The sequence below is a fragment of the Aegilops tauschii genome, chromosome 7 (genome assembly GCF_002575655.3).
Source record: "Aegilops tauschii subsp. strangulata cultivar AL8/78 chromosome 7, Aet v6.0, whole genome shotgun sequence".
Classification (NCBI taxonomy): domain Eukaryota; kingdom Viridiplantae; phylum Streptophyta; class Magnoliopsida; order Poales; family Poaceae; genus Aegilops; species Aegilops tauschii.
Genome location: NC_053041.3, coordinates 627,834,985 through 627,849,635, shown reverse-complemented (window position 1 = coordinate 627,849,635; position 14,651 = coordinate 627,834,985). Strand labels below are relative to the sequence as shown.

The following is a 14,651-nucleotide window of genomic DNA, read 5'->3' as shown; positions in this document are numbered from 1 at the left end:
GAAGGGAGGTCGAAGCATAGGGAAAATGGTGGTAGAGCAGTGAGAACATCTAAGAAATCAGTGTGGTCATTATTTTTCTTATTATTGATAACATGCATCAACTTAAAAGTAAAACGTTAGTTCGTTCAAGGCCATCTAAGTTTATTCTTCTTGTGCTGATGTGTCTCTGAGTCGCTTTTGTTGAGTTATGGAGTCTAGTTGGTTGCATTGCTTTTTATATACTAAAAAAAGTAAGGACCTGCACATCTAACCCTGAAATATTCAACCAAGCATCATGTATGTAAATATAAATAGTTTATTCTAATGGATTTTTTAAGTTTTCGAAAGAACTTTGTATGGTCAAAAAGAATCTTTGGAAAATTTTCCTAAGCGGCTTGTTTGTTTTGCAGGATTAGAATCTCTTGTATTTTTTGGGCATGGTCGGTTTATACACTTCAGAAGGGGAAACTGAGGTTAGGTACTGTTAAGTTGCTTAATTTTTGGACATCGCTAACGGCCACACGTGTGATGGGAGCGAAATCCGCCCACACGCCCTATAACACACAGACTGTGCCACGTCACCGCATGCATGCATGTGGCAATCTTTTTGAATTTTCAGTTTTTAAAATGTTTTATCTCTTACATAAAAAATCCGATTGAAGATCCGTTTTCACCATTAAATCCCTCGCGACGAGATCTTCGAAACTAGATCTCATATCAATATATTTCGACGAATTTTTTTTGGGGGTTAAAAATTGCCATGTCTATTGCATATGAATTGCCATGATGTTTACACTGAAGTTGCCATGATATATTTCAGCTATTTTCTTCTATATTTAAAAGTAAAATTTGACATTTATAAAATGGGGAATTAAGAAACTAGACTTGCCATGAACCATAAACTAAAATTGCCATGATACGTGCACTTAAAATTGCCATGGTTCATACAAAAAATAATTTTCATGGTCAAAGTACCGGAGTTGCTATCATCAAAATACTAAAATTGTCATGCTCTACAAACTGAAATTGCCACATGGCAACTTTAGTTTAAGCACTACAGTGTAAACATCATGGCAATTTTTGGGCAAAATTTTTTTCGTCGAAACATATCAACATGGGGTCTAATTTTAAAGATCTCGTCGAGGCGGATTTAATGATGAAAACAGATTTTTAATTCAACTTTTTAATTAGGAGATAAAACATTTTTAAGCCAAAAAACCAAAAAGATTTCTGCTGATGTGATCTGTTCACATGTGACAAAATGAGTGGTAAAGAAAGCATGTGGGCGATGTGCAAGATGCCACACGTGTGGGCGTTAGTTTTTTCGTAATTTTTCACCTTTTCCGTTTCTAATTTAATTTCTTGTATTGATTTTAGTTTCCTCTACCGTGATTAGAACCTCATGTGGTAACAGCTGCGCGCGGCAAGCGGCAACTTCTCCACCATCGGTCTGGGAGAAGAAGATTGGGGAAGAATAGAAGGGTAAAGAGGTAGAAAAGGATCTGGTGGCTGGACAATCATACCACTTCCTTTTTTGCCTCTTTGCCCTTATATTCTTGTTTGCCTCTTTGCACTTCCAGTTCCTCTCCACTTATTTGATTTGGAGGAGGAGGAAGAAGGTCGTGACACTTACCTTTTAGCTGCCTAGGATGATTACGCTCGTACATGCATGTCATGTAAAACGTACTAAAAATCGCTCCAAGTAAATTTTATTTTGTGTACATGCTCAGGCAAGACAATCAAGTATGTTTTGAAGAGATATTTCATGACCAACCGAGAGACAAATAGTTTTACTTCTTTCACAAGAGTCGGCAAATGCAAATGAACAAAAAGAAAGTTGCAATCCTGTTCGAGCTTTTATGCTACTACACAGGCCGAAACAAAATAACCTCTCGTTCCAAGTTTAATAAGGCATTGGTGATGAAATGATCATTTGACGATACACAGACAAGGAAAATGATATACACCTTACTCACTCTGAAGGGGCATCTAAGACAGTGATCGCCTTACCGAAGCGCTCCGAGGTGAGCCGTGCCGATTCATGGACCTCCGGTAAAAATCTTCCTCTAACGCCCATATTCAACAAGATAGCATAACACCATATGTTGGTCAGAGACCCATGATTTATTCTTGTGGTGGTGCTTGGGTCAATCCAGCCACCTTCATACCACTTCCTTTTTTGCCTCTTTGCACTTCCAGTTCCTCTCCACTTATTTGATTTGGAGGAGGAGGAAGAAGGTCGTGACACTTACGACGTCATCTCTCCCAAATTCGATGGGTCACATTGTGTTCCATGGCTGGACAACGATCAGGTGGTGGCGATTGCAAGCAAATTCCTCCTCTTCTTTTGTCCCAGATTATTCAGTTAATTATCCGTGTTTTGCGTCCATTCTTCAACATCCTTTTCTTATGATTTTTCTTCCATGGAGAAGGGTGGCTGTTCACCCTTTTTTATGTACATACCAGTACTTGCAGCAACCAAACAAAAATGGAGTTTTGCTCATCTTTATCGGATCACATGTTTACGTTTTTATTACGGTTAGTCAATCAAACACATTCTATGTTCCTCTCCGCGTGCATGTGCATCCTCAACCCTTCTCCCCCTGACCATCTTTCTCGTGATGTCGATGTGGTGAACATGCCATCTCCAATTTTCGGCAACAATATGTGTGATTGGGTGGCATTCCACCCAGGCAAACCAAAAATCTATCTCCATGTCAAACCGCTGCAGCGAAAACCCCCTCCAGGAGCCGTTCTTCGCCCCTAAAACACGCTATAGAAAACCATGTTCATTTGAGGTTGGGCTAGCAAACGAGCACAATTTTAGAGCATGCATGTTCATACGGGTGCCAGCCAAGTAAAATGACATGCAATAAAATTTGTGTACATGTTTATGGCAGCCTAGCGCATCCTTAGAAGATACGTTCCATTTTCACTGAAGATACAAACCTAGAGATAGTTTTGCTATTTTGTAGAGAAAGACTATGATGGTCATGATTTATGGATATCTACTGGAAGTAGCCAGTTCAACATAAGAACATCCATCCATCCAAGCCAATAACACAACACACCGGCTATAGCCTGAAGAAATGTAGAAAACAAGCGCACACACATAAGCGGCACCAGCCAACATTAACCTTAAAAATGAATGACAACATGGTTTGATGGTTCACAGATGAGGAAATGATACATGCTTACTCACTCTGAAGGGCCATCTAAGACGGTCACCGCCTTACCGAAGTACTCAGAGGTGAGTCGTGCCCACTCACGAACCCTCGGCAGAAATCTTCCTTCGACGCCGATATTCTCCAGGCCAGGATCAGGGCATATCCAGGTCGCGATCCAGGGTTGTAATCTCATGTGCTCAAGAACACAAGCATTTTCCAGGATACAACACGCAAGTGTGGTCTGAGCAGTGTAACACCGGAACCCGCTCATGTAGACATTCTTGAGATGATCGTGGCGATGCATGTGGGGACCTTCCTCCTCCACGAAATCATCAGGCACCGAAACATTACAGTGTGAATACGTCATCTGCATTTGGATGTTAGCAACCACTCAGTCAGAAACAATCCAAGTACGGGTCTTAACTATGCCAACAAAATGCCACTCACATCCAAGTGCAACGTCTCCAGTTGTGGTGTGAGATTTAGACAACAAGCCAGCTGAAGAACTCCATTGTCAGCCTTTGGTACGCTAGAGATGATAGTTAATCCGCAAGTCATGTGCCGCAAATGCATAAACATGCCATGTGGTCTTGGTGCCACCTTCTCCAACTGAAACATGATAGGGAAATACGATAATATTAGAACACAGTTTCAAGAACAATGAGGTAATCAAACAAGAATAGATAAATAGACACCAGGTAACCTGTTCATGCAAGTACATGAGCTTGCACACTTAGTGTATTCACTCCCAAAATGATTGGAACATCATTGAACACATGGCTCAGTCCTTTACTACCTTCAAACATTATTGTTGCCTTCTCTAATTTTGAGCAACCATGATGCACTATAGGGATCACTGGCCCTTGGTACTCAAAATGAGTTAGATCACCAGCATGAAACTCAACCATCTCAACATCCATTATATCAACTAGCAAATGCTTGAGCTTATCAAGTTGGCGTGGTATGCTCAAAGTTGTTACACCGGAGCACTTGATCATCTCTAGGTCCTCGAGTGCTAGCAAATTTGCTAAAAAGCCTGGGAAGTCTCCAAATATCTCAACATATTTTAGAACAAGTCTTCTGAGTACTATGAAGCCACGTATGCCCGAGTGTGGGTTTATAGCAACATCAACAAGAAACAATGACTGCACAAATGAGCTACCTTGAGCATCTAAGACCTCAAGAGGAAAGTGATGAACTATGTCGAATGGGCAATCAATTATCTTCAGATTAAAATCTATTATCTTTGCCTTTGATGAAGCAGCAAAGCTAACCCATCCGTTAAGATGGTCAGAGTCCTCTTTGTGCAGGCCACACCTAATGCTGAACTGATTGATTCCTAGCCCACTATGATGTTGAATAACATAATTTACAGTCTCAATGAACTTTGCTTGTTTTATTTTTGTACTATCCCGATGAGTAAACTCATCATCAGTGTCAGAATCCATATCATTGCGGCTGTCAAAACATAGGTTACTATGGAATCTCCAGAGCATTCTCCAACCTTTTGAAACAATGCTGGCCCTCACAGCCTCTTTAAGTGGTAGCAGTGACATTATAACAGGTTGAATCTCCTGCGACAAGAAATGATGAAACTGTTCATGTGAGTTGAATTTTGACTAGAACTAATTGCCATTGGTAGACACAATGAGGTGAAAGTGCATATATTTGAAAGAGAAATTTGAGCAGATGCAATATTTTTTTCTTGTAGTTTCACCGAGCATTTAATAATATTTTAAAACAAGTTGATGCCCTACTCAGGAGGAAACAAATTATGCAAGACAACATAAACATTGGGCCTCACTCATAAAAAAATATGAAGCATATATGTATGGGAATATTTTAGTAAATACTTAATTTCAGTTGCTTTCAGTATAAGGAAAAATGAAATACAAAACAAATGAAATGGAAGTTATGGTAGGAAGGTCCTCCAACCGGAATGGCGGCGGCAAGCTGGGCGTATCAGTGACGCGGTGGTAATGGTCAGATCTACGCAGCTTGCCCGCCGCCGCCTCTTCCATGAGTTGCTGCAAGGAAGGACAAATCAGAGGTCAATGGAGAAAGGGATTCCAAATCGATCGATCTAGCGGAAACACCTACGGAGGAGGGATAAGGTGGAGGATGATATCGCCGCTTACCCGTAGATCTAGAGGGGGAGGAGGAGGTACTACTTCCTCTTCTCCTGTTCTGGCCATCGATACCCTCCGCATTGACGGAAGGCCGAGGTAGTTTAGTCCATTTTCCATTGGGCGAGGGTGGGGGGGGGGGGTTTACATTTGGGCACAAACCTTTGTGGGCACATTGATGATTTGCCCTTTTTATTTGATTTCAGCCAATTTCAAGTTTACACCACTGGCGTAGCTCTCTGTAGGGCAAGGTAGGGTGGCCACCCTACCTTGATTCATGTGATGTTTTTGCACAGATACAGGTATACACATGCATAGGTATCGCCGACCGATGGGAAAATCGCTTGAAAAAGGAAAGGTGAAAAAATCACTCAAAAAGGAAAAGTGAAAAGGCCTGGTGATGTCCTTGATGTTGGGCCATGAGCAGCTGCCTTATTGGGCTGCAAGCTGCAACGGCTAGCGTCTAGCCGGCCGACAAACGAATCAAGCAAAACACACACCATGCGCACATGCTGACAGGGGACCTCCTATACCGCGCGCTGAGCACTGGGAGGAGACATAGCGCACACTCCTAGCTCCCCAACCGTGCGTTTTTGGGTCAGCCCATGTGCGCGGCTGTCAATTTCTTAACTTTGTTTTCTCTTTCTCTTTTTCCCTTTTCTCTTTTCTAGTACGGTTTTATTTTTGTCTATGTTAAATAAATTGGGATTTCAAAACATTCCAAAATTTTAAAAAATTGTGCATTTTGGAAATGTTCAAGAAACCATAAAATGTTTGCAGATTCAAAAACTGTTCGCATATTCAAAAAATGTTCATAATTTTGAAAATATTCATGTCTTCAAATTGCACACTTGTTCGTCAACTAAAAATGTATTCATGATTTTTCAAAAATGTTCACAAAATTCAAAAAATGTTCATGAATTACAAAAATCTTCATTGATTTGGAAAATGTTCGCTGATTCAAAAAATATTCATGTATTCAAAAACTGTTCATGCATTGGAAAGATGTTTGTCAAAAAAAAGTGAATTGCAAAATTTTTTCCCCATTTCTGAAAAAATTTCGTCGTTTGAAAAATGTTTGCAGATCCGAAAAATGTTCAGAGGCTTAAAACACATGTTCACAATTTCTAAAAATGTTTGCAAATTTGTGATTTCTAAAAATATGTTCGTCAATTGAAAAAATGTATATGATTTTAAAAAATAATCACAATTTTGTGGAAAACATTAACGAATTTGAAAAATGTTCATGATTTCAAAAAAAATTCAAGAGTTCAAAAAATGTTTATGATTTTCAAAAAGTGTTCACCATTTGAGAAAATGTGTTCACAAATTTAAAAGATGATCACAAAACGAAAAATAATAGAGAATAAGAAATAGGAAAGAAAGGGAAAATAAGAAAAGAAGGAACAATGAAAATAGAAAAAATAGCTTAAAAGAAAAAGAAAAGAAAGGTCGGGAAAAACAAAAGACCGTTGAGTCCGAAATGGGCCGGTCCAAAAGGAATCATAGGGTCGCTCGTTCGCCCAGGAATGGTTCACGCTCTCCATCCTCGCTCTTGGAGCAGCCACAGTTCCAGAAAAAGAAACCGAGTATGTGGATGCAGCAAAACGCAACCACGGTTCCAGCTCGGTGGTGACTACCGCAGCTCGCCACGGCCATGGTCCCAAACGCCGTGGTGACCCCAGCAGCTCGGTGCAGTGACCATCGCAGCTCGCCGATTGCAGCATATCAGTTCCGTGCGCCATAGCTTGTTCTGTTTGCCGGTTGTAGCATTTTGGCCTGCAGGTTGCATCTTCCTTGGTCGCCGATTGTAGCCGTCTGCTATCGCCAGATGGTTATTCCCATGATTCAAGAGGAGGAAGTAGCATGGAAATATGTCCCCGTCCAACCTCTGGTCAGGCCTGAGGAGGTCTCTTTTTATCAACGAAAATGCGTAGATTGCATGACTGGTACCTGAGAGAAATGAAGAACGGGTGAGAGAGCCTCATGGTGAAAGTCAAGGCAGAGCATTACTTCCATAAAAAAGATTTGTGGGTTGAGTTTCAAGAAATGTTTCAGTTATTCAATCAAGATGCACTCGACAAATCTCTCATTAGTTGCTATTGTCTGTAAGTGATTTCTTTCTGTAATTTAAGTCTCTAGCTGTGTTCGTTCATTGCCTGTAATTATCCTCACTATATTCTTTTCTGTGGTATTATGCAGAATGAAGATTTATGAAATGTAAAGAGATGGAGTCTATGGCATTGGGTTCATTGACCCAAATACTGTTAATGAAGGTGTGTGGAAAATCAACGCAAAAGACACAGGGAGTAGCTTGCTAGAGTTTTTGGAGCGACTAAATACGCAACCAAAAATACTACTTCCTTGTAACTTAGAGTGAGTGTTACTGTCTTGTACTACAAATTCTATTTTGCTTACTAGATATTAATAAGTGTAGTTGATGAGTTATGCACATGCTCGCTTATACAAACGTGTGCGTATGCAGTTTCCACTGGATCCTGCTAATCATTGAAGTTGACGAGGGGAAAATTCAAGTACTGGACTCACTACTTAAATAAACTAAAGAATACCACAACGTGAAGTTGATGCTCGACAGGTAATTTCAATCATTATCGCACTATGTCGGCCTCTTTAGTTCATTTCCTGATATAAACTAATTAATAACTCATTTATTCATTTTGTTTGTCGGGCAGGGTTTGACAAAAGTTCATCAAAGAGGTTATCGACCCATGGAAACCAGAGCTGAAATGGTGGCGACCCAGGGTAATTAAGTAGTACTACCTACGTCTGCACATCTCTTTAATTCTTGTTTTAATGCCATTATCATGCTTCATTAATTATTATCTGACTGAATTCTATTCTCGTAAAGTGTATGAGGCAGACATCGGGGAATAATTTATGTGCATATTATGTTTGCGAGAGCATTCGCTTTATGACAGAAAGGAGCAAAAATGCAAGAAATCTTTTGGTACGTAAACACAATTCACAATTCTTTTTATCATGATCTAATATATATACACACAACTAATATATCATATTGATCTCCTTCTTTAATAAAGATGCACATGTGGGATCAGCTCCTACCAACCGACCGCATACGAGCACTTCAAGAGAAAATGACGGGATTTTTGCTTGACCAGGTCATAGATCCGAAGGAGAATACCATTTGTAGGAGAAATTGTATATACCAAATTGTGTGTGTGTGTGTGTGTGCGTGTGTGTGTGTGTGTGCCTGGTCGTGTGAGAAATTTTATTATATATGATTGGTTCTACGAGAAATTCTATTTATATATGCATAACGTGTACAATATGTAGTAGCGTAAAATATGTTTGAAATGAAAAAGAATTAAATGAAAAACAAAAAATTAAAAGAAAAAATAAACCATAAACCCCTAAACCTTTTAGTCTCGGTTGGTGTCACCAACTGGGACTAAAGAACCCCCAGTCCCCGACGTGCGCTCGTGCCACGTGGTGGGTCTTTAATCCCGACTTATTAGTCCCGGTTGGTGAACCGGGACTAAAGGCCCTTACGAACCAGGACTAATGACCGATTCTACACTAATGATATTTGAATTTGGATCACAACATAACAATCGTACGTTATTGCTAGGAAAGCAAAACCTTAAGTGAGGGTGGCAGATTGACCAGACGAGTCCTCCATAGTGGTAGCCACTCCACTCGTACCACAGAGCTTTCCCTGGTGTCATGTCCTTCTTGGCCCCGCTACGCCTGTCCAGCGAGAAGCTGTTCTTGCCGGCTGATTGATGCCAGTGTCAGAGTTAGACGAGATCTCGTGATAAACACATGCATTTTTGAATTATAACTACATCAATTACCATGATACACACATGCATTTTCGAATTATAACAACAACAATTACCATTGAGACCATTCATCTTGATTGATATACCATTTGGACATAATATCCGGAAAATGCCACACTATTTAGTTGTAACCCCTCCTCAAAATACAAGGTGTATTAATTAATCCAAAATTCAAACATTTCAATGTTTGACCAGGTTTACAGGAACATATACAACACGAAATAAATAAAATACAAAAATATATTCCGTGATGAATCTAATGATAATGATCTCTTATCTTATATTGTTGAAATGGCAAGAGTATTTGGTAGGGGCAGAACCGTAGACTCAAGCACACACAGAAGCACCTCCATTACTGACCCATGACCAACTAAGCTGAGCTGGCTATATAATATTATTCTTTGGGAGCAATATTAGAGGTGATCATAAGCAAAGAGACAAAGAGAACATAACAGTAGATTCTTTTAGAAATATAATTGTGTCATTGCCGTCGTCTAGTAGAAGTGTCTATCAATCTCACATCTACATGTTAGCTCTTATTATCGAATCGAGTATAAGATATATTCTTGACTATGAGAATCTCAGCTCAATGCTACTAAAGATACTTTTGAATTAATATATAAACATGAATTTATCTAAAATGAATGAAGCTAGTTCAGAATGTTTATACCTTAGCATTGTAGAGGATATGTCATGAGAGAAATGGCAATAATATTTATCTCAGCACTCTCTACCCAGCTTTATGAGGCAACCGAGGCAATCACATGTGCAAAGGGCTTAAGAGAGGATCTAAGGAAGTTAAAGCAGACTACAGCACCACTTTAAGTTTCTTCGATCTGATCTATAAACCTTTACATTGTACCAACTAGAGGCTCAACCACCCGTTCTTTTTTTGTGCGGTGCCAGCAAAAATCGAGCAACGTCACTGTTGTGAAAATTTGGCCGGACAGCACAAAACACTCTCCTAAAAAATGAGGCAACTTCATTGAAGACAACACTTAACTTTACCAAGAAGTTCAGAAACCCAGCCCTCCCAGCTTCTTCAAGAAAGGGAATTCATTATGATGACTCTCCCATCGTCTCCAAGAATAAGGTAGTGTTGAAAAACAAAGCATATCTTGTTACTTATGTCGATGCTCTTCATATGCCCAAAGCTCTATCATGAGCCAAATCCATCACAAGTTTTTTTTGTGTACTACGACTAAAATTAGTTATTCTTTTCAAAATAACAACTCTGATCAAGTTTTGACCAATGAGGACAAAGAGCTTAAGTACAAATTAGTGGTTAGAGGAAACAAATATCTATCTTCCAGTAACAACTTAACCGCGATCATTGAGTTCATAAAATAGGTTGCTAACTGAGATCGAGAAAATACATGAGGCAAACCAAAAAATATTGTCCATGCACCGTGATGTAACATGAATCTTATGTTATATATAGAAGGTATGCCAGCTTTGGTTGCATGAGTTACGGAATTCCACTTATTCCACAACACTTACAACCAAAGCTAGGCACACCTTCAATATGCTAGGTTTCAAGTTTCACCATTGGTCTATGGGTGAATAAAAAAGGCTAAGATATACATGCCTCATATGTTACCAATGGAATGCATGGCACAAAATTTAAATACCAATGGAATGCAAGGCACAAAATTTACACAGCGACATACTTGAAAATTGCAATATTGCTGCAAATAAACTTAACCATATTGTTGAATTCATCTATCTAAGAAATTTGGCCATGCTTTTAACTTTCCATTGCTCTCGGCCGTATCTCGATCCCTTCTATGATAATTTGACAACTATGCGACCCTGTGAACCCTCTAAACTCAATGGAAACATTCCTCTCCTCCCCGTCCAGACACGGTTTGTCCAGTTCTATGTTGATCTCTTGCTCTATCCATCGTCCATCGCTTCTCACGCTCACACCATCAGATTTTAGCCGCTGCTTCAGACTTTGATTCTTCTCTTCCGTGTCTACTGATGCCAACGATGATGATCCATCGAGTTCCCAGCCCCAGTCCCATAAAAGAGATCGCGAGTGCTTCTGAGGGACGAGATGGTTGCACTCATGATTGCTGCTGGTAGAAGAGGACAACACTTCAGCTTCTTGGTCTTTGTTCTGAGCTGTGTCTGTGTGCAGCTGATGCACCCTGTATATGAGATAGGCCATGCAGCCTCTACCAATGCCCGAGAGGTTCTTCGTGTTTAAGATGCCGTTCACGTCCAGCCAGCATATGTATGAAAGAACGGCCACCTCGCTGAATCTACATGTCGAAAGAGTTAGCCTCAGTTTGCGGTGGTTGAACCGTGTTGTGTTGCGCTTATTTTATAACTTGTGGTGCAAATTTACCCACACAAGTAAGCAAAACTGGGTCACACAAACACTCAAATAAGAAAAAAAATGGGTTGGGCAATAGGGATTCTCATATAAGCCGTCGCAACACTAAACGCAGCTTATACTATGGGCTTGAGTACTTCCCTATCTTCAGCATCCGAGAGGCTATATCATAATGTTACTTTGCTAACATAGCTGCTGAGTGAATTTAATTGTGGATTTCACTCACCTAATTTCCCCATTACTTATATTAAAATGGCAGCATGGAAGCGTGCATTTTGTTGTGTGGAGGAAAGGAACAATCCAGTGACTACACAAAGTGAGCTAATGAGCAGAAGGAGCACAGAAATGATTGAAATTTGACCAGAAATTAAATAGATTATGCGAGATTGGACGAACACAAAACCTGGAGTGAGGGTGGCAGTGTGACCAGACGAGGCCTCCGTAGGGGTAGCCACTCCACCCGTAGCACAGAGCTTTCGCCGGTATCATGTACTTTTTCGCGCCGCTATGCCTGTCCAGCGAGAAGCTCTTCTTGCCCCGTCGATAGATGCAATGTCAGACGTGATCTCCTGATACACACATGTACATGGTATACTAGTAATGCAGCAGCATATATACCAGCTTGCCACCATCGAGGAGAACCGGGGAGTCGCAGAGTCGGGAGAAGAACCCCTTGTTTGTTTCTCCCTCCCGGCGGCGCTCATCACTCGTGCTCCACCGTGCTAGGATGTGGGCGCAGTCTGCCGGGACGAAGCTGCCCCAGACCTCATCAGAGTCAGCGGCTTCCCAGAGCACGGCAGCGGTGGCCGCCAGCCTGCACGCGTCGCCGGGGGAGGTCAGGGAGGCGACGCGGGCCAGGCAGTCCGCTGGGAGGTCGCAGATTCCCGTCTCCACCTCCATGAGTACTCGTTGATTAATTTGCTTTGGTCGATCCTGGACCTGGAGCGATGCTAGTAGACTAGTAGTACGCTTTGCTGGTAACAACACATGGTGATCATGGTGTTGCCAACATGACGACATCTCTTCCCTAAAACAAGAATAAAAAAACATGACAACATCTCTTCACATAATGACGACATCCCTCGAGACAATTTGGTTAGCACTCGTGATTGGTGGCCTAGTGTGATAACAACCCTTCTATATATTTTCTATTTGAGAAAACTGATATCGATCCAAATCTTCTATATCTAAATTAGCACAAATGAGCAAGCGCTGTAACAAGACCTGTCTCATGCCTCCACTTATTTCTGTCTGTCCCACACTACTGTCCTCCTTATCTCCCTCGGAGAGCTCCTCTAGTAGCCTGCACAACGAGCTTCTTCGCATTCATAAATCTCAGGAATTCAGATTTTCTTCGCCCGATTTTTCAAATGGATTTTGAATTCAAAATTTTTTAATGTCAAAATGTATTGAGTTTAACCCTTTGTGTACAGGAAGTGCTTCTTGTTGTAGTGGTTAGGTCCATAGTTACCGCTTGAAGGTTGAGAGTCCGGAGGATGGGGCGTCGACCCGTTGGGTGAGTAGCTGGGGTAGCTGCCAGCCCACCAGAGTTCGAGCCCCGGCTCTGACACACGGTGCTCGCGGAGTTTCTCCTATATAAAAAAAATGCCAACAAGGGTTATCCCTTGGGTTGGTCTTATTTTTTTGAAGGTTGAGAGTCCGCACTACGAACAATATTTTTTAAATGCTTGAATAACACACAAAATTGATTATTCCGCTAAATGGGGTTCGAACTTGCGATGCGAGAATAGTAGTTTGCGCGCCCTACCGCTAAGCCGACGCAACAACAGTAACTCACGCGCCTTACCGCTTAGCCAAGAGTTTAGTTGTTGTACTGTATGGCAAAAATACTAGTTGACGTTAGTCTGTTGTTTAAATTTAAAAAAATTGGTTGGTAACAAAAAAATTCAGAGGTCATCGAAAATTTCAGTAAGCGGTCAAATTTCGGACCGAGAGAAAAAAAAAACCTATGCATGTGTGAATGATCATCGCCGAAGTAGCATACAATTTGTTAAGGACACCTTGATGATTGCTACACTTGTGTGAAGTTTGTTTTTCAAAGCACTGGTATACATATGTGTTTATGTGTGGCTGGGTGCACACTGGCTGCAACGGTCATGGCAATTATTTATTATTTCTTCAGAAGCAACGGTTGTATTTGTATGTGAATGCTGTGTACGTCAGATGCAGAGAAAGTTTTGCTCTTTCCAGTTTCACTGTTGAACGTCCCGACGGTCCTCTTGTGTGCATTCAGCTTCAGCTGCCTTTGGAGCGATGCCAAACATTTTTTGTTAGGCTGCCTCTATACACTTAGAGGCAGCAAAAGGCGACAATGGGTGTGAAGCCTCCATGTGAATGTTTTAATGGTTTAGCATGATCTGGTCTTCTCAAGCGGTGCAAAGTTATTTTTCTTGATCATATGGCTAGAACGAGCAGCCGATTCCTGCAAAATACATTGTACCCATATTTTTGGGAGAACTTATGCATTAGGAGCATGCTTCAACAAACTTCATCAAACTCCGCATTAACAATAGGAATCTGCATAACTTGATTTGAAGAAGACCAATCAAAAGAGTTAAAGTTTTTTTGCATGTCCTAGTGTATCGGATTTCCAAATGCTAGAGTTAGCAGTAGCAATTTCCAAATGACAAGGTTTAACCACGAGGCAGCACTTTAAGAAGAAAAAACCTGATAGGAGTAGAGCACGCGTCCCCTCGGCTCCAAAAAAGGACATATGGTCTTTCTGCCTCCCGCCGGCACCGCCACCGGTCAGTCTCGTCTCTGATGGCCTTAGGGCCATGGGGGCGCGGTGGATCCCGGCTTTTGCCGGCAGGAGGTCTCTGTTTTTTTATGTTCCTTCGAGTTTTGTTAGGGTTTGTGTCATGCTCAGGAAGACGAGACGGCGGCGGCTCCCTGAAGATGGAATAAGGTCCCCCCTAGCCCCTGTCCTGGTGATGCATCTAACACCATCGGTAGGCGTGTGGAGGTGTGTCTCCGGCTAATCCATCTTTTGTGGATTTGTTCGGATATGTTCGTTGTTCGTCTACGATCGTGTGTCTTCACGTTGGATTCTTTCGACCTACGCTACTTTTCATCGGCGGCGGTTGCTGGTCAGGTGCACTGGTCCTATGGGGTCTTAGCACAACGGCTTCCTGGATGTAATTTTTATTATTTCTGCTATTCGTTGTACTGCCATGTCTGAAGATGAGTAGAT

General features: G+C 41.3%; 2 protein-coding genes across 3 annotated transcripts; both read right to left on the bottom strand.

Moving 5' to 3' along the window:
- Positions 1–3,037: 3,037 nt before the first annotated feature.
- On the bottom strand, positions 3,038–4,139 carry LOC141027897 (uncharacterized). Its single transcript, XM_073505502.1, has 3 exons — positions 3,850–4,139; positions 3,594–3,755; positions 3,038–3,513 (listed from the first exon to the last, which is right to left on the bottom strand). Exons 1-3 carry the CDS (start codon positions 3,865–3,867, stop codon positions 3,178–3,180), a joined length of 516 nt encoding a protein of 171 aa, XP_073361603.1. The 5' UTR covers positions 3,868–4,139; the 3' UTR covers positions 3,038–3,177.
- Positions 4,140–10,763: 6,624 nt separating this feature from the next.
- Positions 10,764–12,692, bottom strand: LOC141027896 (putative F-box protein PP2-B12). 2 transcript variants are annotated; one of them, XM_073505500.1, is made up of 3 exons: positions 12,056–12,692; positions 11,841–11,968; positions 10,764–11,363 (listed from the first exon to the last, which is right to left on the bottom strand). In XM_073505500.1, the coding sequence occupies exons 1-3, from the start codon at positions 12,485–12,487 to the stop codon at positions 10,844–10,846; spliced, it is 1,080 nt and encodes a 359-aa protein (XP_073361601.1). In that variant the 5' UTR covers positions 12,488–12,692; the 3' UTR covers positions 10,764–10,843. The 2 variants fall into 2 exon arrangements, with proteins under 2 accessions (XP_073361601.1, XP_073361602.1); XM_073505501.1 differs by having other exon boundaries at positions 11,841–11,965; positions 12,056–12,683.
- Positions 12,693–14,651: the final 1,959 nt, after the last annotated feature.